Below are 27,354 nucleotides of genomic sequence, written 5' to 3'. Positions count from 1 at the left end.
CGGGAGGCAAGAATCCTACGCAGACAGCAGAAATCGGAAAACTTGCGACATTTTGGAAGACATGGAGGACTTATTTTATGGGCCTGGAATCGATGACACTGTGTAAGTTGAAAAAAAGATTATCCAGGTTTTATTCGCAAACCTTTAACCGCCTGAAAACTTTAAACGCGTTTTTCTCAAAACTACGTTTTCAAAGTGGGTGGACACGATATCTCAAAATCTACTGCACCGATCTTTTAGAAATTTTACGTATTTCTTTTACACATATTAAAATCGTACTTGGACGAAGGATTTTTTTTTTTCAATGAATAGAACTTGTTTTACAAACATAAAATGGTCAATTTTTTTAGTGAAAATCGTGAACTCAAACTTTAAAGTTGTCCCACAAATTAAAAATTCATTTTTTTTTTTAAATCCTTCGGTCAAGTACGAGATAAAGTCATCTACTACCGAAATCTTTTCGAAATTTTGATTTCAGATGACCCAGTCTCAAGATATCATGTCCACGAGAGGGTTGCATTTTTTTTGACGTGTTGCATTAAAATATTCGCCATTAGTACAATTATTATTAATTTGTAACGAAAAAATTGCAATAAGTTCTATAAACATAGACTGATACGAGGGTCGTTTGAAAAGTCCGTGCAAAAATAAAAACTACTTAATTTTTTGGGGTAAACCTTTTTTATTTTTCAACATAGTCTCCTTTTAGGCTTATACACTTCGTCCAACGCTGCTCTAGTTAGGTGATCCCTTCCGAATAATAGGATTTGTCCAAGTCTAAAAAATAGCCATTCGTTTCTGCAATCACCTTCTCGTTTGAATAAAATCTTTTTCCCGCCAGCCATTTCTTCATATTGGGGAACAAATAGTAGTCCGAGGGAGCCAAGTCTGGAGAATAGGGGGGGATGTGAAACGAGTTGGAACCCTATTTCCATTAATTTTGCGACCACAACTGCTGAGGTGTGAGCTGGTGCGTTGTCGTGATGGAAAAGGACTTTTTTGTGGGCCAATCGTGGGCGTTTTTCTTGCAGCTCGGTTTTCAAACGGTCCAATAACGATGAATAATGTGCACCTGTAATAGTTTTACCCTTTTCCAGATAGTCGATGAGGATTATTCCTTGCGAATCCCAAAAGACAGTCGCCATAATCTTTCCGGCGAAGACCGCTTTTTTGGCGCAGATTCCCCCCTTGGTAACCCATTGTTTAGATTCTTCTTTGGTCTCAGGAGTGTAGTGATGTATCCATGTTTCATCCACAGTGACGAAACGACGCTTAAAGTCCTGCGGATTCTTCTGGAACAGCTGCAAACCGTCCTTGCAACACTTGCAACACGATTTGAAAATCACTCGACTTCCTCGATTCAAACGAATGCCAAACACAAAGAAATAGACCGATCTGGCTGAAACTTGGTTTGTGTTCTTCCAAGAGATGCTACTAACTAAACATAACCTCGATACGCGCCAGTAGTGCTATCTCTCTGACTTTGCACGGACTTTTCAAACGACCCTCGTATGACGCAAAAGTTCCCGAATAAAAGAGTAAACACGTTTTTCCCCCCAAAAAAAATTTGAAAAAATGACTTTTTTGGCGCCTCTGACTGCCTATAACCCCTTAAAGTAAGTATTCCATAATCTGGCCAGCATTTTTTGACCAGCATACAAAACTATTTTGTATTTCTATCCCACCTTCCGGAACTATTAAAATCTATATTGTTTCAAAATGCTCACGGCCATATTAAAATAGCAATATATCATAAATTACAACAAAAAAGTAATTTAACGAAACAAAAAACAAAAAAGAAACATAGTTTTTAGCCAAACTGGCCATATATAATATAGATGCCACAGCCTTATGTATTAAAGATACAAAATAAAAAATCAGAGCACAAAGTTAAAAGTTCCATTCCTTTTCCGCTCCATACATTTGCACAGTTATTTCGAATAAACTGCTCAGTTATAAATAATATACATATATATATATATTTAAAAAGAACCAGTTTTAATTGTGTTGTATTCTTTATGTACATAAAGTTTTGAATCAAGTTCACACTATTAAAGAGATACAACTTTACATACATGATTTATATATTACAGAAACAGCTTACTGGTAAAGTGAATATATTAATAAATTTAAAAGACATAATTTAATATGGCCACCTTTCTTCTACTAAAACTTATTTAATACGATATAGTTAATATATTTTTTAATTTAGTATTCGGTTTACCGACATGGTATAGTTTTATTTCTCGCCCCAGGAAGTCCCGTCTCTTTTCTACTACCAATGAATGGCCATCTTTAAAGAGGGAAAAAAAATCAAGTAGGCAGTTCTACTGTGGTACAATAAGTGCCTCTAATTCACAGGCCAATTTGTGTCTAATTTCTTTTAGGGAATTAACGTTTTTCTTCACTCTTTTTTTAATTTATCTTTTGAACATTTTTAAACAGGACTATGTCCAATTAATCTAATCTCTTTTAATTAATTTTAAAAGAAATACCGCTAGTCAAAAGATCATCAAAGTTTATGAGTTATAAGTTAACATTACATAACTTAGTACATTCAAGAAATTTGCTTAAACTGACACATTCTAAGTGAATTTTGTTCTTAAATTGAAATTCACAATGGCAATCTATTGCTACAAGTAAATATCTGAAATTTTAAGACGGCTCAAATGCATTTCATGGAGGAAAAATTTGTTACCCGCAAATCTCTAGTTTCAGAATATGTGACTTGATTTTAGATTCCTGCCCGCATAAGCGGCTGACGCGCGACCAAAAGTGAGGGTTCGCAGTTGACCCCCATTTTCATATACACAGTTATAAAGAGTATAAAAAGTTATCGACAGAAACAGGATACCGTAATTCGATATCTTCAAAATTAAAAGTGCTAGGCCATATCAAAATCTGATACTCATTAATCATATTTCAATTTTTTAACTTGTTATCAAAGAGAAAGAAGAGCACGCGATAGGTCATTTTTATGTATTTTTTCATCCCCTTTCTACTAAAAATATTGCCAAGGCAGTAAAGCTAGTATTTTTCTTAATATCAGGGAAATAAGTCGTTTTCCGAGTGATTTTTCTTAGAAAATCAAATGTTAAGAGCTTTAGATGTTCACAAGCATACACAAAATGGGTAAAAATTAATTTTACATCTGTTACAAACAAGAAGGTTTAATAATTATTTGGTAATTTTGGGAGAGTTGCGTTTAATTACCAAAAAAAAATTGGAAACCTCCTGCCACATATTTAAGTGATCAATATCTTTCATGTAAAGGATCAAACTTATTCCCTAATTTATCAAATAATGCACTTCACTCAACTTGTGAAGCATGTACTGTGCCTCCTCAGATACAGAGAGCAGTAGATAACCTCCTGGCTAACCTGGCTCGCGAGCCAGAGGAGGCACCTTTGAAGGCACAGTACATGCTTCACAAGTTGAGTAAAGTGATTAACAACTAGAAACAATTAACAAACAAACCTTTAAATTGTTACAATTTCTATACACTTCTAAAGGATGCTGCCCAGATAAATTTGCTAAGAAAGTTGTATAATCCTCAATTATCTCATCATCATGTAAAACTTAAGGATTAACAACTTACTAGATGCTGTAATACATCGAGATAAAGACTATGATTAAATGAATTTCATTAAGATATTATTAAACAAGGTAACTTTAAATCAACTCCAGTCAGATAATATTAAGATGGCTAAAATATTTTAAAATATTAACAATAAATTGCCAACAAATTCAAGAGAGATGATCATTAATGAAATTTAATATTTATATAAACATATAATCGTCTTTTAGTTAAAAAGATACGTTTATTTATTTTATAAACCTCTATTTATAATCAGGATTCTTTTTTATAAATCTAAAAACCATGTACAAAGAAATGGCTAACGATAAAGAATTTAGTAAAAGGAAAAGACAACAAAAAATGTGATTGTCAAATAGACGATACTGGACATCGAACAGAGCTTAAAAGTTTTCTAGAAAGAGGTGCTTCAACGGCAAAACTGAAATATGGTTAGCTTGTAGACGTGCACACGGTTAGCGTACAGACGCTACAGGTTTGCAGAGGGAGACACTATTGGTTCCGTGGTATGTTTAAAAACTGGTTTTGATCTTTTTTTTCAAAAAAACGTCTCTTATATATTAATGTCACCAGGGAGAAGTAAAAAGGTTTGCCGGATAAATCCTTTTAAAGCGCAGAACCGCGCGACAGCAGGATAGAATGGATTTTTTGGGAAACAAGTCATCACAAGTTGTGGATGGTGCGGGGTGTTTATAATTTGTGTTACAAAAGAAATAACCCGTTAGGAGGTGTTATACTCGTAAGTAGTTTAAAATGGAACTGCTGAACAGCTGATTGCAATAGGATTATTTAGAAATGCATTCACGTAAATTGTAAAAACAGTGAATACAGGCAAAAAAGAAGGTGTGGCCACCGAAGTCTCATGCAATTAATCTTAATCTGAAGTGGTCCCCCTTACAGTTCTTGTATGGAGTTCATTTTCTTCTTATTAAATCTCTTCTCAAAAGTTTTTTTTAGCTAAAAACAAAAAAGACTACGGAATTAAACTGTACGGCACCGCAAAACTTACAAATCTAAACAGGATCCCACAAATCGTCCAGTCAAAACAAAATCCTAAGCATCTCTGAGAGCAACCATACATCAATCTTTTTACCAACTAGCGAATCCCATCTTATTCTTGTCCTTGCCCAAGGTCCCCCTCACTATATCAAATTCCACTCCAAACTTTAGCTACATCATGAATCCCTTATTCCGCAACTGAAGCGCCGTTTATCCTCGCGACCCTGGTCGAACAACAAACAGGAAATCCTTAGAAATTCAATTCTTATGATACTTTCAATTAACCAGATCAGAATTGTTTGTAGCGTCTTTGTAATTACGCAGAAGATACGAATATACAGGGTGTTCATTTTAAGACGGTTAAAATGCATTTCATGCTTGAACGGTTAACCTGAGCAAAAAAATGGTAGAGGAAACTATTTGTTGCCCGTCACCTCTAGTTTCAGAATATGTGACTTGATTTTTTGATTCCTGCCCGCATACGCGGCTGACGCGCGTCCAAAAGTGAGGGTTTGCAATTGACCCCCATTTTCATATAGACACTTTTAAAGAGTATAAAAAGTTATGATAGAAACCGGAAAGGTGCCAGATCAGATTCAGAGAGCAGTAGAAACCTCCTGGCTAACCTGGCTTGCGAGCCAGAAGAGGCTCTTTTGAAGGCACAGTACATGCTGCTAAGGAATAAGTGGCGAGAGACACTTTATAAATTTTGCATGCTTCTCTCAAAGAAATCTTGTTTTTTAGAACTAGTTGTAACAGCGGCCACGGCTACTTCAATGGCATTAGAATTAACAGGGGGCCTTATCCTACCTTTTTTACTGCGAGGCATCTTTACCTATAAACAAATAGAATAAAATAAATAGCCTTTTGCAAAAGAGTAGTGTTCCAACGTACAGGATGCATGTTTGTTTCAAGGTACAAGATGGTACGTGTTTGAACAAAAGTTACGATCTAAATTTTAGGTTAGGAATAGAAATCAAAATAATGTAAGTATTCTACTCACTATTTAGCGGAGATTATTATTCCAGACGTGGTTGATAGTTATATTCACTATTTTTGTGAATAAACACTTCGGTTTGATGTTATAAAATTTTACTTTTCACTATGAAAAACTAAAAATTGCTCTGAAAACCGCCAAAAGTAAACAAGAAAATTGAAACTCAGTTCATACGGCTGTTATACGAGGGTCGTTTGAAAAGTTCGTGCAAAGTCAGAGAGATAGCACCACTGGCGCGTATCGAGGTTATGTTTAGTTAGTAGCATCTCTTGGAAGAACACACACCAAGTTTCAGCCAGATCGGTCTATTTCTTTGTGTTTAGCATTCGTTTGAATCGAGGAAGTCGAGTGATTTTCAAAAAATGGACGAAAAAGAATTTCGTGTGTTGATTAAACACTACTTTATGAAAGGCAAAACGCCTCAGGAGACTAAAGAGAAGCTTGATAAACATTATGGTGACTTGCACCTTCGATTAGAACAGTACATGCTACTAAGGAATAAGTCTGATCCTTTACATGAAAGATATTGATCACTTAAATATGTGGCAGGAGGTTTCCAATTTTTTTTTTGGTAATTAAACGCAACTCTCCCAAAATTACCAAATAATTATTAAACCTTCTTGTTTGTAAGAGATGTAAAATTAATTTTTAGCCATTTTGTGTATGCTTGAGAACATCTAAAGCTCTTAACATTTGATTTTTCTTAGAAAAATCACTCGGAAAACGACTTATTTCCCGATATTAAGAAAAATACTAGCTTTACTGCCTTGGCAATATTTTTAGTAGAAAGGGGATGAAAAAATACATAAAAATGACCTATCACGTGCTCTTCTTTCTCTTTGATAACAAGTTAAAAAAATTGAAATATGGATTAATAAATACCAGATTTTGAAATGGCCTAGCACCTTTAATTTTGAAGATATCGAATTACGGTTTCCGGTTTCTTTCATAACTTTTTATACTCTTTAAAACTGTGTACTTGAAAATGGGGGTCAACTGCGAACCCTCACTTTTGGTCGCGCGTCTGCCGCGTATGCGGGCAGGAATCTGAAATCAAGTCACATATTCTGAAACTAGAGGTGACGGGCAACAAAATTTTTCCTCTACCATTTTTTGCTCAGATTAACCGTTTAAGCATGAAATGCATTTGAGCCGTCTTAAAATGAACCATCTGTATTATTTACAAAAAGGTGTTCAAGCTTTCCTCAAAATTATAAAATTAAATCTCTTCCATTATATGCACTTTTATTTGACCATCAGTTCAACTCAACTTTGTGATAGGTCTTACCCATGGGTTTTGTATAATATTATACTGTGAAAGTGACTTTAATATTTGCTCAAGCAAGTGAAATCAAGAAGCAATGCGTCCAGTGAAATGTTTTTTTTTGTTGTTTTTCTATAGAAAATTCTTTTCAAGAATAGTCACACATGTTAGTTGCAATAATAAATCAACAAGTTACTGAGTAAAGACCCTTGGCAGAATATCCTCTGAAGATGGACTAAGAAAGTAAAGGAGGGGTAAAAAAAAAACGTCATTTTGCAGAGCAACAATCCTCTTAGCAACATTCAATTGTTTTTACTCGCATCCCCCACCTCTGACTCCATCCCCTCAGCCAATCAAAAAGGAATGCTACAACGTTTTTAAAAAAAACCACAGCTGGCGAGTAAAAGTTGAAAGTTAAGCGATTCGGGGAAAAAGACGTACATACCCGGTATGATAGAAAAAGAAATTATTGGCGCAGAGATATAGTTGGTGAAGGAAGTAGGAGGCGTGGCCAAAGACGAGGCGATTGGCCTGGGAAAAGCCATCTTGTTCCAAAGGACGAGTTTCCTTTTGTGGCACGTGCGGTTTGTGGACCATTGTATTTTTATTTTTAAAAAAGGCTACTGAATTAATGTGCCAACCTGGGGCCTGTCTGCTCTCGGGCAATACAGCCACCTCTCTCCATACGTAGCCAGTGTCCCCAGGCTCATATCTAAAGGAGTAAAACGTTACATTACTATAAAGCATTTCTTCATCACCTTATGGTGTCCGACATCTCTATAAAAGTTACACAATTTTATTAAATTATACATAGAATATTTCCGATACATAATAATCTATAAAATTTGCTAATTTTCAGTTTTATAATTGGCTAATTACCAACAAGAAACCGATAATTTCACGTAACAGATGTTATGAATACCTCCTACCCTTATACAATCAGGAATCTACAAGCTTTCATTTGGAAAGTTCAACAAGATTATTGCGAAATTTCTTATTAACTCACCTTTAATATCAATCAGTTTATTACTATAAATTTCTAAGAACTAAAATAAGATTTAAAAAAAACAAAGTGTGGAAACAAATGTATAATTTCTAGGGGCTGGTTTGGTCTAGTGGTCAAGAGAGTGGCTTTGTGTGTGAGAGATCACCAGTTCGAATCCCGCGTATGGCTACTTTTTATTTGTTACAAAAAAATTGTTTACAGTAAAGTATGAGCTTCCGCCCCGCCCCCGTGTACGACACCTAATTTACAAATGCTAAATTTTAAATCTCTACTAGAAGATTAAGGATTAAAATAGTTGGGCGGTAACTGGCACCCCAATGGCACCGCAGCCAAAAGAGTCTTTCTGTGGCTTCCCCCCTATAGATCTAGTAGACTAATCCTAAAGAGGTTGAGGACTTTCCCTACTAGTTCTTTTTGCGCTACTATCTCCTTTTTTACCAAAGATCCAAAGGTTTCACAGCACAACCACTCGATTGCAACGCCGTTTCCTCCTCTTCCTGAAACAACGATCTGCGCAACGGTTCCACAGCTAATAAGCTTTCCCCCACCACTACCTTGTACAGAAACTGCTTCCTGAACCTACCCATGCTCCCGTGAATAGTCTTGTGATCAGAGTAATCTGGATTTCTGCCCAAGCACAGTCACTTTGGCTCTTTGATTACATCATCCAAACCATCATAGTCTTGCTGTGTTTATTATCTCTACTAGAAAGTGGAAGTAAAGTAATCATATAAAATCTGCGTGTGTATTTGTATCTACCGTATTTTTTTTTTTAAAGCAAAATATCGCGGGAAATTCAAATTAGATATTTTGCTTAGTTGCCAACAGAGGATACCGCCAAAAAAATCCATTTTACTCAAAGTCCATCTACCAGAATTTCGCTATTTTCTTTCAGCTTATAAAGCAGAAAACTTTTTTTTACCCCAAAACCTTGTCTAAGGCATTTCTAAAACAGGTATGATTAGACTTAGCTCTAAGTTAGGTAAATTGTACCAACTTGCCATCTTGATAGATGATAATATTAATAAGAAATCAATGTGAAACTAAATTTACTTTACAGAATAGATTTTAAAGTATTTTGAAATTTTCTCATCAACCAATTTGTTTAAAAAAGTTTAACTTTTAGTTCTGGCAAAGATTAACCCTTCAATAAAGGTCAATAGTAAACTTTCTATGACGTAAATCTAATTGACAACTAAAGATGGAGATAGAATTTTATAGTTAATTAAAATCATTGAACATGAAAACAAATGATTAATTCTAAAATGATAACTGTAACGAAAAATAGGAGAATATTTATTACATATAACCATGTACAAACCAAATGTATCGCATCAAATAACCCATTGAAAGTAGATTTAAAGGGAATCATAAAAAATAGGGTTTATTTTTTATAGCTAAATGAGTAAAACATTATCAAAGATTTAATGGCCTGCGCAACGTTTGAACGTGGATAGATTTTAAATGTTTTTCTGTTTTGTGTTTATTTTATTTTTTATTATTTCTATTTAACGATGTTTACTTTTATTTGATCGTGAAATGGTAGAAAGTTTTATTTATAGGGAATATAAATAAATGTTTTGATTAAGGATTCAGAAGGAGTGGAGACTGAAATTGATGGCTGATTTTTGACGTTTTCAGCTACTCTTTTATTGTTCCAAATAACCTACCACATCAATTTTGTCCCAAACGTTTGATCAAAATTATTTGTGCAATGAAGGAGTATGCTCAAACAGGTTGGGACATATTTATCGTCCATTTTTTGTCAGGGCGTACTTCAATTTCTATTTAAGTCGAAGAGGATTTCAATGGCCTCTCCGGCTATCGGCCATTTTGTCACCTATTTGTCTTCTTTTTTACACAAAATTTTCGAAGTCTTAAAAAGAATTAAAAAAAGTTGGATTTTTTGTTTTGGGTTCAATTAGGTTTTAAGTTGAAAAGCCAGACTTGAAAAGGGGAACTTGGGAGTTCGGAGGAGCAGTGGAAGAAGGAGTAGTACAACCGCCTGCACTGAATAGCGGGTCTTCTCTGGATGAAGGTCAATGCAAGAGATTGAGCGCGCTAACCAACGATTGGAAAAGGCGTAAACCTGGATGCACCAGTAGGGTGGAGCACTTCATCGACACAGGGAACCAAAAACCGATAAAGTAAAGATACTATCCTTCTTCAGGAAGTGATGAACAAGGAGTTAGATCAGCTGCTGAAGGATGGAATGGTGGTACCGAACAGCAGTCCATGGTCATCACCAGTGGTCCTGGTAAAGAAGCCCAATGGTTCGCACAGGTTCTGGCGTAGACTATCGTCAGCTGAATGCGGTTACCAAACACGACGCCTATCCGCTGCCATTTGTTAGTGTCACACTGGACAAGCTGAGAGATGCCAGATACCTGTCGACCATCGATATTAAGCCCGCTTACTAGCAGGTACCCTTATAAGAAATCAGCAGAGAGAAAACAGCGTTCACCGTCCCAGGAAGTGGGCTTTTCCATTTTCTGAGGATGCCGTTCGAACTGCATAATGGGCCTACGACTTGGCAGCGCCTGGTGGACAACATTTTGAGGGCTGATTTGGCACCGTACGTCCTAATCTATCTAGACGACATAATCATCGTGACGGAAAACATCTAGAGATCCTGGAAGAAGTCTTCGGAAGATTAACGGAATCCAGCCTCTTGATTAACTGGGAGAAAAGTTACTTTTGCCGGAGCGAGCTCAAGTTAACCAAGATGGGCTGAGAGTTGAACCAGATAAAGTGTCGGCTGTGATGAATTACCCAAGACCAGTGACGGTGAGGCAAATTAAACGGTTCGTTGGCTTAGCCTCATGGTAACAATGGGTTACCTAGGAGGAATCTGCGCCAAAAAAGGCGAAGACCGTTCCTTCGGCCGGAAAGATTATGGCGACTGTCTTTTGGGATTCGCAAGGAATAATCCTCATCGACTATCTGGAAAAGGGTAAAACTATTACAGGTGCATATTATTCATCGTTATTGGACCGTTTGTAAACCGAGCTGCAAGAAAAACGCCCACGATTGGCCCACAAAAAAGTCCTTTTCCATCACGACAACGCACCAGCTCACACCTGGTCGCAAAATTAATGGAAATAGGGTTCCAACTCGTTTCACATCCCCCCCTATTCTCCAGACTTGGCTCCCTCGGACTACTATTTGTTCCCCAATATGAAGAAATGGCTGGCGGGAAAAAGATTTTATTCAAACGAGGAGGTGATTGCAGAAACGAATGGCTATTTTTCAGACTTGGACAAATCCTATTATTCGGAAGGGATGAACAAACTAGAGCAGCGTTGGACGAAGTGTATAAGCCTAAAAGGAGACTATGTTGAAAAATAAAAAAGGTTTACCCCAAAAAATTAAGTAGTTTTTATTTTTGCACGGACTTTTCAAACGACCCTCGTACAACAGCATCGGAATTTTTTAGTTAAAAAAACCTATTAATAAAAATTTACTGTTTTAATAAAACAATTACATCCGGCGAACCTGATGGCCAACCGTAATTACCAGTGAACCTTTTTAGTTCATCTAAATATTCATTTATTGGTTTTAAACTTAAATAATACAAAAATCTTTAGCATTTTATTTAGAAAAAGAGAAATTTGCAGATATTTCCTGTTTTTATATTCTATAAAAACCAAACAGGAAATACAGAAAGTTAAGATATTTAAACAGAGCCTAGAGTGGTGGCAAGGTGTAGTAGATATCTCTCATCCAGTAGTGAATTGTGGCTAGACGATTGTACAAGATGGGAGACTAACCCCCAACTTAACTAAACACCCTAATGAGAGAAATCTATAAAATTAGATGCAAACAGACCGTGTATAATGGTGTATATATAGCATTAACTTTTAATATAATCTTTCATCATAGCACTCGCAAGTTTTTTTTAAAAAGACCGGTTCAATATTAAATTTACATTGAATATTTATTAAATTTACTGTATCCTTAATTTGTTTTAGCGCTATTTCTTTAATTATTATGTGTTTTAGAAACTTATGTTTGTGTAGGGGAAAAAAATTATAATCAATTACGTCAGTTATAAAGTTCAAAGAAAGATAGTTGTAAAACAGGAAACTGAATGCTAAAGACCAATCAAATCTATTAAAACAAGTCACGGCTGGTTACTATGGTGATAAAACTTTCACCATAAAATTCCCCCACCACCACGAATTGGTAAAAAACAAAAATGGCTACCAATACCTTAAATTGGGGCGTAAACTTTCCTAACTACAAAATTATGCTATCTAGTAGGCCTTGTTAACTTTTTAAATTTTTGCAAGTTTCATGAAATATAAACACACAAATTTTGATATACAGATCTTCTCCAAATTGATCTAGATAAGTTTCAGTCCCAATTGAAGAGCTTGGTGCAAAAAGGAGTTATCTACATTTTTTTTTTTCAGAAAATGTGTTTAGTGGCGCCCCCTATTGTATGTTCAATTCTACATCTTTTGGTGCATTAACGAATCTTTATGCAGACTCGTTTATTATTACATATTCTCTAACCTAGGTTAGATTTGGAGCAAAAAGGAGTTTATCTACTGCAGATAGCTTTCTTTTGCTCCAAACAGAAAAGATGACGCCATCAATTTTTTTATTAGGTGTATTTAATGTTTATATTAGGTAGATATTATTATTTTTTTTTTTTTTTTTGGCGCATCAACAGCTGAGGTCATTAGCGCCCGGAGCTTTTTCCAGTGCACTGGTAGATATTATTATTTTTCTTTTTGACAGGCATAATAATATATCTAACATTCGCTTCGACAAGAGACACAAAATGCCACTTAAAAGCTCAAAAACAAGAAATCTGTTGTCTAAAGTACTTAATATGTACTCAAGTTTTACTGAAAATTATGATTTTGGTGCAAAAAAAGAGTTAGTTAGCTGCAAAATAACTTTTGCTTATAGCAAGCTTAAAAAAAATGCCCTAGAAAGTTCAAATTGAGCCCCAAACGACCCCCATCACAATATATTAACTAATCCTTACAGTAGACACAACATGAGGAATACATCTTAAAGTAAATTTTGTTTTTGTCCCTACTAAAAATTGTAAAAAAAAAAACTAAATAACTCCTTTTTGCACCAAGCTCTTCAATTTCATGTGGAGAAGTGGATAGTTCGAATGAACTTTGAAGCTAGGGCAAGTAAAAATACCATGCGGTAATTGCCAACAGAAACTGGCTTCGCCCTTCATGCGCTGATAAAGATAAATTAGACTAATATAAAATGTCAATATTAAGTAGGTTAGCTTAATGGAATAATAATTTAACTGGGAAGATAATGTCAAATTAAAAGGATAAACCTATGCGCAAAATTGAGTTAATCTTGTTTTCTGATTCTATATTAAAGGAAGATAATGATGGTAGGACTGAGCCACTGCCATCATCAGAGATTGGTTAGGAGGTAAATAAAGGACTACGAGTTGAATTTATAAAACAGCAAGCGCTTTAAAAGAACAAATGAAACAGTAGATATCAAGCATAGTCAGGACGTTCAAGATAAGGAAAACTTTGAGCAATAAGGATGACCAAACTTTTCTCATGAACCATCCATGATGTGGGATTCAGTGGTTTGTCTCAGCCTCTTAACAAGCCACGATTAACTGCAGGCACATCTCCGTTGTATCAGTAATTCGAGAAATCGACATCTAGAATTATGTAAAAAAAAAGAGTAAAGTAATGCCTATTTTTTCAGGCAGGCTTAAAGTCCAACTACCAATCAGGTGTCGTTGACGGAGGCGACTAGCAAACATACTTTACTGTAAATTTCTTTTATTAACCATTAAATAAAATCCAACGCCTAAGACCGGGAATTGAACCTAGTACTACAATACATATTAGCTTCGTAGGTCTTGCCTCTAACCGCTCGGCTACCGTGGTAGTCATTTGGTAGTAATCAAACTACCAAAGAGATTTAATCTTTTGCACACGTATCCAGGAAACTAACAACTCGCTGGGTTTAAAATTAAATTCATCAACACTGCTGACAAGTTCTCCGGTTTGCCCAGATTTACTTTCTGGGTTTGGAATTTCGATTTTTAATGTCGATAAATCGTAAAGAAAGAAAATAATTATCGATAATGACTCTTACAACATGAATCCTAGCTACTGGAACAGTGATAATTCATTGAGTTGCTAGTGAAAATGAAGTGCAAAAAATAGATCGTCCCTCATTACTATACAAAGCCTTATAAAATCGTACCATTGCAGGGTAGTGACACTTTAGAAGGGGTGATTGAAGCTATAGTTCTTTGATTTAGGACGGAGCAGTGCCGGAAGGGAGTCATTTGGTTTACCGATGGCTCCAAGATTGACTGTGGAACTGGGGCTGGAGTGCGTGGGGTTAAACCCGAGGTACTCATTGAGAGAGCTCTTGGGAGATATGCCACCGTCTTCCAGGCCGAGATCTTTGCTATTAAAACTTGTGCTGAAGAAAACCTGCGAATGGATCTTAGAAATAGGGAGATTTGCATCTTTTCGGGCAGCCAGACTGTGCTGAAGGCCCTTACTTGTTTCAGAACTACCTCTTCTCTGGTTTGGAAATGTAAAAAGGCCCTGGATCAACTGGCTCGGCACAATAAAGTTCGGTTTGAATGGGTGCCGGGTCATGTGGGGTTCAAGGGGAATGAAACAGCCGATCTGCTGGCCAAGAACGGAGCTAACACTCCTTTAATTGGCCCCAGAACCAGTCCTGGGGGATCACCAAGGGTGTAGTTCGTGTGGCTCTTATGAGACTGGATCTGTACTAGAGGGAGCACGAAAAGAACTGGGTGATGTGTCCTCGGGGTCAAACACGGCAAGACTTGCCTTGGCTGTGTTAACAAAGTGCCAAAGAGACTGTGCTTAGTTTTATCACAGGCCTATTCACGGGGACATGGTAGATTCAGGAGGCAATTCTGTACAAGGTGCTTATTAACTCGGAACCGTTGTGTGCAGATTGTGTCAGGAAGAGGAGAAAACGGCCTCTCACTTGTTGTTCGATTGTTTTACACTCGAGTGGTTGTGCTATGAAACCTTTGGAACGTTGAGACCAAAGGAGATATGTTAGTAGCGCAAAAAGAACTAGTAGGGGAAGTCCTCAACCTCTTTAGGAGGGAAAGTTTTGTCTACAAGATCCAAAGGGGGTCCCATCCCGTTTCTAAATCTAAATCTAATATAATCCTTGATTGAAAAAAAAATGCTTCAAATAAAAATGATAAGCACTTAGGTTGAGAGATAGGACAGGAAGGTTATGGAAAACCGATTATGCCATTTTTTGAGTACGCCAAAAAATTTTTTAAAAAAAATCAGAAAAATCGCTCTAAAGTGAAATTTTCTGTATTCTGGATTTTGAGCAACTTTAGTAGCAGAATCAACAGCATTGCTAAAATTTGAATGATCTGAGAGGATTAATGCCTATTCGGCCCAGTGAGCTATACCAACTGTTCGGAGAGGACACCTTGGTTTCATGTGTAAAATTGAGAAGGCTCCAGTGGTTGGGTCACCTGCACCGGATGGAGAGGGAGAGATGGCCCCACAAAATATATGAGGGACATCCTGGAGGGAGAAGGCCAAGGGGTCGCCCGAGGCTGCGCTGGCTGCAGGATGTGGAGGCAGACCTCCAAAGACTCCGTATTGGGCAGTGGAGGAGGAAAATCGGGGATCGTTCCGAGTGGAGAGATTTGTTGATGGAGGCCAAGGCCCTTAATGGGCTGTAGCGCCAATGATTAGATTAGAGAGGATTAATAGAACAAGATCAATCAAGACCCGCTAACACAACACACGTAAGAAAGGTCCTTTTTAACAAAAATTTCAAATCAAATTACTCCTTTACAAAAGTTAAGGCCCAGAATTTGTAACTTATCTAGTGTTATTACACGAGAAATATTCTACCAAAAAGCGTTCCTCCGAAAAACCGGTTAATTCAACCAAAATGAAAGAAGAGAGGCAAAAATAATCAGATAATGTTACCTTATTTGTTCAGAATTAAACGCATTCGATGTCTTTGTCGAATAATTACAGTTTTGTAAAATAAATAGAAAAAGGTCAACTTGGCCATCAAATTAAATAAAAGGATAAACAGAAAAAGAGACGTTTGATAAATTGTGCTTAAAAGACATTTTCTTTAAAGCGTTTTAAAATGTTCCGCAAAGAAGAAAATAAATAAATAAATAAAAAAGTAAAAAGACAAGATGGACGAAGGGAGAATAAAGTGTGGAAGAAGGTAAAAATCTTGAAATTCCAAAATAAAGACAACATTTATATGTCAAACACTGGATAACTATAAATTCTTAACACTGAAACTCCAACCGTTCACATTGTTGATGCAAAAAACAGTTGACATTTTTTCTTTCTTTAAAAAAAAAAATAATACAGTTCGATTTGTATTAGAACAATAGGACATTAATATTCAGAATATAAATAAAATATTTGAACATGTCTCTGGTCAAAGCTGTAAAAGTATACCTGTATCGTCATTGTAATGTAACAGTTCGAAGATGCCATTTTAGTTCAATATAAATTATTATTGCGAGTCAATTGTTGTGTCAACTACAAATCTTTTAACAAAAAAAATAATTTTCTCACTAATCCAGATGTCCAACCCAGTAGGATTTAAATTCAGTTAATGGTAAGCCAATTCTATGCACTAAATCCATAATGTAATGTCTTTCCAAACTGTGATACGTAACACACCAGATGCAACCTTTTGTCAAACAATGGGCAGCGCACAGCTTCTATTAAAAGTGGATCTTTTTAAGTACCACTCAGGAAGATACGAGGGTCGTTTGAAAAGTCCGTGCAAAGTCAGAGAGATGGCACTACTGGCGCGTATCGAGGTTATGTTTAGTTAGTAGCATCTTTTGGACGAACACACACCAAGTTTCAGCCAGATCGGTCTATTTCTTTGTGTTTGGCATTCGTTTGAATCGAGGAAGTCGAGTGATTTTCAAAAAATGGACGAAAAAGAATTTCATGTGTTGATTAAACACTACTTTATGAAAGGCAAAACGCCTGAGGAGACTAAAGAGAAGCTTGATAAACATTATGGTGACTCTGCACCTTCGATTAGAACAGTTTATAAGTGGTTTCAAAATTTTCGGAGTGGCCATATGGGCACAAGTGACGCTGAACGTTCTGGACGCCCCTGTTGAGGTTACTACTCCAGAAATCATTGATAAAATCCATGATATGGTGATGGATGACAGAAGAGTGAAGGTGCGTGAGATTGCTAGTGCTGTGGGCATCTCAAATGAACGGGTACATAATATTTTGCATCAACATTTGGACATGACAAAGCTATCCGCAAGATGGGTGCCGCGATTGATCACGCTTGACCAAAAACGAAATCGTGTGAAGTGTTGCAAGGACGGTTTGCAGCTGTTCCAGAAGTATCCGCTGGACTTTAAGCGTCGTTTCGTCACTGTGGATGAAACATGGATACATCACTACACTTCTGAGACCAAAGAACAATCTAAACAATAGATTACCAAGGGGGGAATCGGCGCCAAAAAAGGCGAAGACCGTTCCTTCGGCCGGAAAGATTATGGCGACTGTCTTTTGGGATTCGCAAGGAATAATTCTCATCGACTATCTGGAAAAGGGTAAAACTATTACAGGTGCATATTATTCATCGTTATTGGACTGTTTGAAAACCGAGCTGCAAGAAAAACGCCCACGATTGGCCCACAAAAAAGTCCTTTTCCATAACGACAACGCACCAGCTCACACCTCAGCAGTTGTGGTCGCAAAATTGATGGAAATAGGGTTCCAACTCGTTTCACATCCCCCCTATCCTCCAGACTTGGCTCCCTCGGACTACTATTTGTTCCCCAATATGAAGAAATGGCTGGCGGGAAAAAGATTTTATTCAAACGAGGAGGTGATTGCAGAAACGAATGGCTATTTTTCAGACTTGGACAAATCCTATTATTCGGAAGGGATCAACAAACTAGAGCAGCGTTGGACGAAGTGTATAAGCTAAAAGGAGACTATGTTGAAAAATAAAAAAGGTTTACCCCAAAAAATTAAGTAGTTTTTATTTTTGCACGGACTTTTTAAACGACCCTCGTATTTATACGTAATTTGTGCTCACATAAGACGAATTCAAGACTGAAATTTCGTTTTAACTTCATAATTCAAATCACTGCAGTAAAAGACCAACCCTAACTTTCCCTTTGTCTTCTTTAATGTGCGAGTAAATGTGATGATTATTCCAGAATAAAGATAAATCACCAGAATAATTTGGATTAGAATTAAAATGAAGTGCCTTTTAATACTAACTATGATGGATGAGATACATCTTTTATTATTCTAACAGAAAAATATTTATGGGTGATAAAAGGCCCAGCACAAGGGTCTGTGACATCTAATACATTCTAAAAAATATGATACTAGAAGTATGAATGAAATGTTGGGTACTAGCTGATTTGTGGTACCTTTTGGCGTTTAATTAACCTTTAAACTTAACTTTTAAAACGTTAAGTTTTTGTTAAGGAGATTTATAAAATTAGGCTGTTAGAAAAATGGCAAGGAGTGCTAAAATTATTATATGTCTAATAAAAGCAACGACTGTACACAGATTAGTTTGAAAATCAACCTGCAATTCGCAGTCATTTATGTGTTAGAATATTAAAAGAGGTCCTTAAAAAATCTGTAAAGTGTACTTGATATTTATATATCATTTGAAGTCGAGGATCAAGTCTATTCAAAGATACATATATCATCACTTTCCACACTCAGCTTCTTCAGATAGCTTTAGACTCGACAATACCTTTAGGTTTAGAGGCCTCAGCTTTCTAAAGAAAATTAAGATCAAGGATGTTAAGCGCTCGACTAGACGCGATGAAAGTCGCAGGATCTTAAAATTTATTTCTAGTAAAAAGCATCCTGATATGGGATGGTGTTAACCATAAACCAGAAGTGACTCCTGATAACTAATTACCGCTTCCTTAATTTAAAAAGAAAAATTAACGAACAGCGAATGGGTTATAATTATGAGGCAATTTCGTTTAGAGTATTAAAAAAAATATTAACTTCCCAATAAGTGACCATTATTACCTTATTTTACGATTCACAACTACTTAGCTTGATAATTCGGTCTCACTTTTATTATAGTTTTAAAACGTCAATATTTTTAGCAATACAGTAAATTCAAAACTAGAATAAAACACGGACTTTTATTTCAATTCTCTAAAGATCGCCATCTTGAGTCAACTAAGGCATAACTGTAGTATTGGAGAATCTATAATTTAAATAATTTGAAACACCGTTACAATTAGGAAAATAATTATTTACTTTTATTTAGATTACAAATAAATTTAATTAATAAGAATAAATGCTCTGCTTTACTATCTTCATTTAAGATTTAATTTCTTTTTTTAATAACTGCCTTCTTAATAAATTTTATAATTAAAAATAATATAAAGTAATATAAATCGATTTATCGATTAAAGTTGAACTTCTACAAAATATTGTAAGTCATAAAATGTATAAGGCTGGAAACATAGTGGAGCGGCGAGCAAAGCGGCGATGATAGCGAAGAGCAAAGCGGCGAAATCAAACACAAGTAAACATATGGGACCGCGCATAGTGGCGAGCAAAGCGAAGATAGAGCAACGCTATCTCTAGGGAGTAGAGCGAAGCGTTATGACATGTTTGATTTCTTCGCTCTCATCGCGCTCAATTTGTAAAGGTTATTTTTCAAAGGTTATGGATATTGATACATTTATTGGTTTAGTTTGTTTAAAGAAACCTCTGTGGGGCCATAGTATTTGTGAAGCTACAATAGTTTTTAATAATTAATAGTTTAAATTAATTAACAATTAGTAGTTAATGGAGAATTCAGGTAAATTTTGCTACATTTAATTTGGTTCTCAATCCCTTAATGCTAACTTTCATCTAAACACTAGGCAAAATTAAATTACATTTTCACGTCCTACTACTTCTGATCAGGACGAATTCTCCAATCCTTCTGCAGCGTCGTACTACTCCAGTTTTTCAGATGAATAACATTAATTTACGACTGATTTAATAATTATTAGTAATAATAAAGTGATTTAATAAAATTATTGTTTTTTTTAATTGACTAATTTCTTTTTATCTGCATATATTTCTATTTTGTTTTTATTTATTCTTTTCTAAACTTAAAGTAACTGCTAGGATTAATGGGGTTACACAGATTTGTATTTAGTTAATTTTTCTATATTGTGCCTAACTTTTGTTGTGAGTTGTATTATTCCAAAAAAATAAAATTTGATTTTGATTAATGGGGTTACACTGGGCTAGTACAGGGGTCGGCAACCCGCGGCTCGCGAGCCGCGTGTGGCTCTTTTAACCAAATTTTGTGGCTATTCAGCCTGTCCAAAATAAATTGTATATTTCAATTTTATTGAAACAAATGCAAATTTCATTTATTTAAATGAAGATATTTTTCCAAAAAGAATTTTAAATGAGATAGGTTTGAAATTGAATAGAATTCTTTTAAAATACAGTACGTAATATATAGAACTGCCGCCATTTTCATTCAAATACATGTTTAGTTATTATTTATTTCTTTATTTACTTTGCAATATGTGAAAATAAATATATAAAACATTTAAATGTTATTGAATATCACATAAAATAATAATTTGTGAATACAAATGAGCTTCAGAGAGTTGTTTACACTCTATCATCCTTGAGGCTCTTGGTAAGATTTATTAAAATTATTTAAGGAGAAATGGCTCTCTACTTGAAATAGGTTGCCGACCTCTGGGCTAGTATATAATCAAATGTTGTTAAGACATTCGAAAATACGAATGAAACTTGCCAGGATGCTCCCGAAGTTGATGGTACAAGTGATGAAATTCACCAAGTTCATTTCTAGACTTATTTATGTCATGTACACTGCAGCTCCTACTATTAAGCTGCTGCAAATACCAAAGTTTCAACGAAGAATTTTCATATAAAAATAGTTCCTCCATCTTGTTTCGTCGAAAGGAGAAGCGCGACTAAACTCGTCACTATGTGCATGCGACTCTTTGCTCGCTGCTCGTTGCTCTCTTTGATTTGAAGCAGCTATCATCGCCGCCTTGCTCGCCGCTCCACTATGTTTCCAGCCTAACAGATGCAAGGCCAATATTTTACCTCAAGGAAAAGTTAAAAATGATTGCCAGTGGTTGTATAAAAGAATGTACTTCTTAGGATATGAAATATTTACTTCTCCTAAGTATAGAAAGGAATAATGTATCCTAAAAAGCTGAAGAATTATTGAAAGGTCTTTTATTCTGTTAATATAATTCCAAAAATGAATATAAAATAGATTGGCGGTCTCTTTCAGTTTTCTAATTAATTCTAACAGTTTTTCAAACTGAATTTTTAACATCAGTACAAGTTAATCCTAGACATACATTTAATACAAATTTGAAATTGCTACCGAACCAATAGTAGCGGTGCAAAGCGAATCTTATGCTTGAAATAAAACGAAAATTTGAACAGAAAAAAATTGTAAACAAGTGTGTAACTATGCGCTAAAACAACAATATGGTAACACTGTCCTATAATTTGTATTCCATACTTGCCATCTAATCCATCTAATCATCATAACCTCCAACCCAGGTTTGTTAAATGGACAATACAGGAAAACGCGAGCACAAATTACGTATAAATACGAGGGTAGTTTAAAAAGTCCGTGCAAAAATAAAAACTACTTAATTTTTTGGGGTAAACCTTTTTTATTTTTCAACATAGTCTCCTTTTAGGCTTATACACTTCGTCCAACGCTGCTCTAGTTTGTTCATCCCTTCCGAATAATAGGATTTGTCCAAGTCTGAAAAATAGTCATTTGTTTCTGCAATCACCTCCTCGTTTGAATAAAATCTTTTTCCCGCCAGCCATTTCTTCATATTGGGGAACAAATAGTAGTCTGGAGAATAGGGGGGGATGTGAAACGAGTTGGAACCCTATTTCCATTAATTTTGCGACCACAACTGCTGAGGTGTGAGCTGGTGCGTTGTCGTGATGGAAAAGGACTTTTTTGTGGGCCAATCGTGGGCGTTTTTCTTGCAGCTCGGTTTTCAAACGGTCCAATAACGATGAATAATATGCACCTGTAATAGTTTTACCCTTTTCCAGATAGTCGATGAGGATTATTCCTTGCGAATCCCAAAAGACAGTCGCCATAATCTTTCCGGCCGAAGGAACGGTCTTCGCCTTTTTTGGCGCAGATTCCCCCTTGGTAACCCATTGTTTAGATTGTTCTTTGGTCTCAGGAGTGTAGTGATGTATCCATGTTTCATCCACAGTGACGAAACGACGCTTAAAGTCCTGCGGATTCTTCTGGAACAGCTGCAAACCGTCCTTGCAACACTTCACACGATTTCGTTTTTGGTCAAGCGTGAGCAATCGTGGCACCCATCTTGCGGATAGCTTTGTCATGTCCAAATGTTGATGAAAAATATTATGTACCCGTTCATTCCAGATGCCCACAGCACTAGCAATCTCACGCACCTTCACTCTTCTGTCATCCATCACCATATCATGGATTTTATCAATGATTTCTGGAGTAGTAACCTCAACAGGGCGTCCAGAACGTTCAGCGTCACTTGTGCCCATATGGCCACTCCGAAAATTTTGAAACCACTTATAAACTGTTCCAATCGAAGGTGCAGAGTCACCATAATGTTTATCAAGCTTCTCTTTAGTCTCCTCAGGCGTTTTGCCTTTCATAAAGTAGTGTTTAATCAACACACGAAATTCTTTTTCGTCCATTTTTTGAAAATCACTCGACTTCCTCGATTCAAACGAATGCCAAACACAAAGAAATAGACCGATCTGGCTGAAACTTGGTGTGTGTTCTTCCAAGAGATGCTATTAACTAAACATAACCTTGATACGCGCCAGTAGTGCTATCTCTCTGACTTTGCACGGACTTTTCAAACGACCCTCGTACCTCCACAAACATCTCACTTGGAACTAGTACATCCCATTTTAAGCGTCAGGCATTTAACTTGACGTAAATGAAAGATCAAAATATAAAAATTGACTCTACCCCCAATCTGGAAATTCAAACTTGATCTGTGCAGAACGACGAAGCGCTCTAAATTTCTACCGAATCCAATCCCTGTAATCCAAAATCCTAAACACCACACTGACCAAAAAATCCCATTTGTTCTTTACCAAACCAATTCATGTTTCACCAAAACTGTCCCCGCAGAAACCACTGTCATAATTAACCTTTCCTGAACTTAGGATTATCTTGAAATATTTACGTAATCTGAAGCGTTGATGGTATCGCATTGCATCTTTGTGAATGCACCTTATTCAAATCTTCCAAACTATTTTGTTTTATATTGTAATCTCGTTTAATTTGTTTCCAATAGGCAACACTAGCTTATAAAGAAAAAGAGACATCAATTAATGTAATCTTGAGAAAATTTCTCTAAAAAAGCAGATGAATGTCTGTATATAGTTAATACAATTTTACTCGCTCAGAAATGGTCTACTCAAATCTTTTTTATACAATGATTTAAATTATTAAATTTTTTAAGTAACCCAGATCATAAAATTCAAAAATAGAATACATTAAATGAAACGCCGAGATACACACTGATTCTAAAGTCTTGCTTATAAATTGCAATAATCCTCTTGCTAAGTAGAGAAAACGAGTGCACTTACTACAAAATATAATTACTACAGTAACTGGGATAGATAATAAAATGCATACAAGATAAAAATATAATAAATATTATAACAGCTAGCACAATCTTTAGAAACTGTTTACATCCTAAATCAACTATATACTTAAGAGGATTATATAGACACTAAAAATCGTACATAGCAAGCTTTTTTTTAAATATTAACGATAAGCAAACTGGTGTATAAAATTCCCTTTATCTTGTAATAAAATGTATTTATATATACATTAAATAATACATATTTATGATGGAATTTGTGTCGGTGATATTTGTTATTAGATATAATCAGTATTTTGATTTTTTGTTCTTGTATGGTTAAAAGTTTGTTATAACTAAGGAACGGATTTTTATGTATTTAAAAATGCCAAATATTTAATTAAAATATGCATTTATTTTCGTCAATTATGTGGAAAATACGTGATTTTCTTAAAATATTTTCTGGAATATTTAAGTAAAGAATGCAAGGTCGTTCCTAAAATTAGGTTTCTCGAATAAAGACTTGGCTGTATTTATCGCTACAGCAAGGATGCAAGGCATGAGCAATACACGTCACATGAATTATCTTAGGATAAAATACCTGAATAGATTGCCTAGCCTTGACCATGTTGGGGGCAGCATCAGAGAGAAACAAAAGAACTTTTTCGTTCAAAATTCCACTGAGCCATAGGATATGCATTGAGGCATCGAAGTATCGTGAAATGGTGGAATGATTGCATTTTTTTAGAACCTCACAGTTCAAAAGGAATGGCTTTGAATCCACATCAGCATCACTGTCAAGTTTTCCAATAACTGCATTGGCAATATACCTACCCTCAACGTCAGTGGTTTCATCAATTGACTCCCAAATCGGTCCATCTTTGATATGTTCTCGAATTTTGGTTAGTGTATCTTTATAGATATCTTCCAGGTAGTTTTTCCGCAGAGTGCTCTCGTCAGGCATTTTTTTCCCCAATATAGGTCTCTAAGAATCCTTTGAAATGAGGATTTTTAAGTTTGTGGAAAGGGATATCTGCTCTAACCAAAGCCCGACACAGATCTGTACTCAGAGTAGACTTACTTGATGATGGAGATGTAAGGAAGGCTTGATAGGACGTCCTCTCTTTCTTTCTGTTTTTATTCTCTATGATCCGGTGGCAATATGTTGGGTGACTTGGGAAAGTTGAGAGCAAGAAACGCGCTTGTCACAAGCTGTGCAGTACAAAATGTCTCTATCACTTCGAAAAAGTTCTGCTGGAAACTCGCGAAGATATTTAGCAACCAGTTGTTTGTTTGAGGCCGATGTTCGTATCATTTCACCCAAAAAAGAATACACTAAGTGACCTAACGAAATGAATTGGACACTTCAACGAACGAGCTGAAAGAACAGACAACGACAGACAACTTCAAAGAACTAACAAGTGCCCGTCACTGTTTAGCAGCATTCTGTGTAAATTACAATAACCATTGTACCCACTGTGATTCACAGCCCTACAGTCTGTGGACAGTTCCTGTCAACCACCTCCCAATTATGAAAATATGCCCAAAATGAAAAATATGTACATATTTTGATTAAATATGTAGAAATATTTATTTATTTTAATCAAATATGTATAAATATGCGATAACATCCAAATATGTGGAAATATGTCAAATAAAAGTAGACTCAAACGGCTTAAAAAGTGTCAGTATGAATACTTCTAGTTGAAAAACGTCTGTAAATTGCCTAGAAAAAAATATGTAAATACATACGAATCCGTTCCCTAGTTATAACATATACATACGTCACGAATAGTTCTTCGTAGTTATTATTCAAAAATTTTAAAATGACAAGAGTGCTAAATAAATTTTAAAAATTTAATAAATTGACTTACCAAAATAATGGAACCAGAACTTCGTACAGTTGCTCCAAACCATTGGTTTGATTTGTTGTCTATGAGTTCTCCTTCGTGGGTATTGCTTCCTAATAACAGATAACTAACATTATTATAGTTGAAATAAACCTGGTATACCATCAAATTTAATTGTACTTTCTTATAATATAGATAATAGTAGAATATACTGCATGCAGAGTGCGAAAATTGCGCAAGAATCGGACGAGTTTATATTGCGGTATAATTGAATCAGGAACTGATTGGACAGAGTGACACAAACTGAGGATGCGTTTTATCGTTACCAGAGGAAACCAGGTTACTTGCGTAACTATAAGGCCACGGCCTGGATGTAATTATACGAAACGGAATTAAGAAAGCAAAAGAATCTTTAACTTCTAATATTTTTACCAGAACTAACCCGAAAAGTAGCTTCTATTAGCGACAAATAGGGGCCACGGTAGCCAAGCAGTTATAGGCTGAACCCGCAAAGCTAAGTTGTATTTGTTGTTCATTCTTTTTGGTGACTGATTCATAGTTTCAATAGGATGAAAAAATAACTGCCATTTCAGTCGTGATACATTTATTCTGCCGAGCTTAGATATGTATATCATTTTTGTGCTCACAAAGATACTTAAATCAGAAACCAACACACAAAAAAGGAAAGTGCTAGAAATGATATACGAGGGTCGTTTGAAAAGTCCGTGCAGTCAGAGAGATAGCACTACTGGCGCGTATCGAGGTTATGTTTAGTTAGTAGCATCTCTTGGAAAAACACACACCAAGTTTCAGCCAGATCGGTCTATTTCTTTGTGTTTGGCATTCGTTTGAATCGAGGAAGTCGAGTGATTTTCAAACAATCGACGAAAAAGAATTTCGTGTGTTGATTAAACACTACTTTATGAAAGGCAAAACGCCTCAGGAGACTAAAGAGAAGCTTGATAAACATTATGGTGACTCTGCACCTTCGATTAGAACAGTTTATAAGTGGTTTCAAAATTTTCGGAGTGGCCATATGGGCACAAGTGACGCTGAACGTTCTGGACGCCCTGTTGAGGTTACTACTCCAGAAATCATTGATAAAATCCATGATATGGTGATGGATGACAGAAGAGTGAAGGTGCGTGAGATTGCTAGTGCTGTGGGCATCTCGAATGAACGGGTACATAATATTTTTCATCAACATTTGGACATGACAAAGCTATCCGCAAGATGGGTGCCACGATTGCTCACGCTTGACCAAAAACGAAATCGTGTGAAGTGTTGCAAGGACGGTTTGCAGCTGTTCCAGAAGAATCCGCAGGACTTTAAGCGTCGTTTCGTCACTGTGGATGAAACATGGATACATCACTACACTCCTGAGACCAAAGAACAATCTAAACAATGGGTTACCAAGGGGGAATCTGTGCCAAAAAAGGCGAAGACCGTTCCTTCGGCCGGAAAGATTATGGCGACTGTCTTTTGGGATTCGCAGGGAATAATCCTCATCGACTATCTGGAAAAGGGTAAAACTATTACAGGTGCATATTATTCATCGTTATTGGACCGATTGAAAACCGAGCTGCAAGAAAAACGCCCACGATTGGCCCACAAAAAAGTCCTTTTCCATCACGACAACGCACCAGCTCACACCTCAGCAGTTGTGGTCGCAAAATTAATGGAAATAGGGTTCCAACTCGTTTCACATCCTCCCTATTCTCCAGACTTGGCTCCCTCGGACTACTATTTGTTCCCCAATATGAAGAAATGGCTGGCGGGGAAAAGATTTTATTCAAACGAGGAGGTGATTGCAGAAACGAATGGCTATTTTTCAGACTTGGACAAATCCTATTATTCGGAAGGGATCAACAAACTAGAGCAGCGTTGGACGAAGTGTATAAGCCTAAAAGGAGACTATGTTGAAAAATAAAAAAGGTTTACCCCCAAAAATTAAGTAGTTTTTATTTTTGCACGGACTTTTCAAACGACCCTCGTACATATCT

The 27,354-nt window shown here is 36.0% G+C and overlaps 1 protein-coding gene across 4 annotated transcripts in view; it reads right to left on the bottom strand.

Annotated features, from left to right (window-relative positions):
* if (integrin subunit alpha inflated) overlaps positions 1–27,354 on the bottom strand; it is a 356,189-nt gene that overhangs the window by 127,218 nt on the left and 201,617 nt on the right. For all 4 annotated transcript variants that reach the window (XM_074114504.1, XM_074114505.1, XM_074114506.1 and 1 more), the window contains one exon: positions 25,376–25,464. In XM_074114504.1, the coding sequence (XP_073970605.1) occupies positions 25,376–25,464 (89 nt within the window). The remainder of the gene's footprint in view (positions 1–25,375; positions 25,465–27,354) is intronic.

Source organism: Rhodnius prolixus, unplaced genomic scaffold (assembly GCF_049639745.1).
Source record: "Rhodnius prolixus isolate KJV_2025 unplaced genomic scaffold, Rpr scaffold_7, whole genome shotgun sequence".
Taxonomy (NCBI): domain Eukaryota; kingdom Metazoa; phylum Arthropoda; class Insecta; order Hemiptera; family Reduviidae; genus Rhodnius; species Rhodnius prolixus.
Note: the sequence above shows the minus strand (reverse complement) of the source record. Positions and strands in the feature narration are given on the sequence as shown.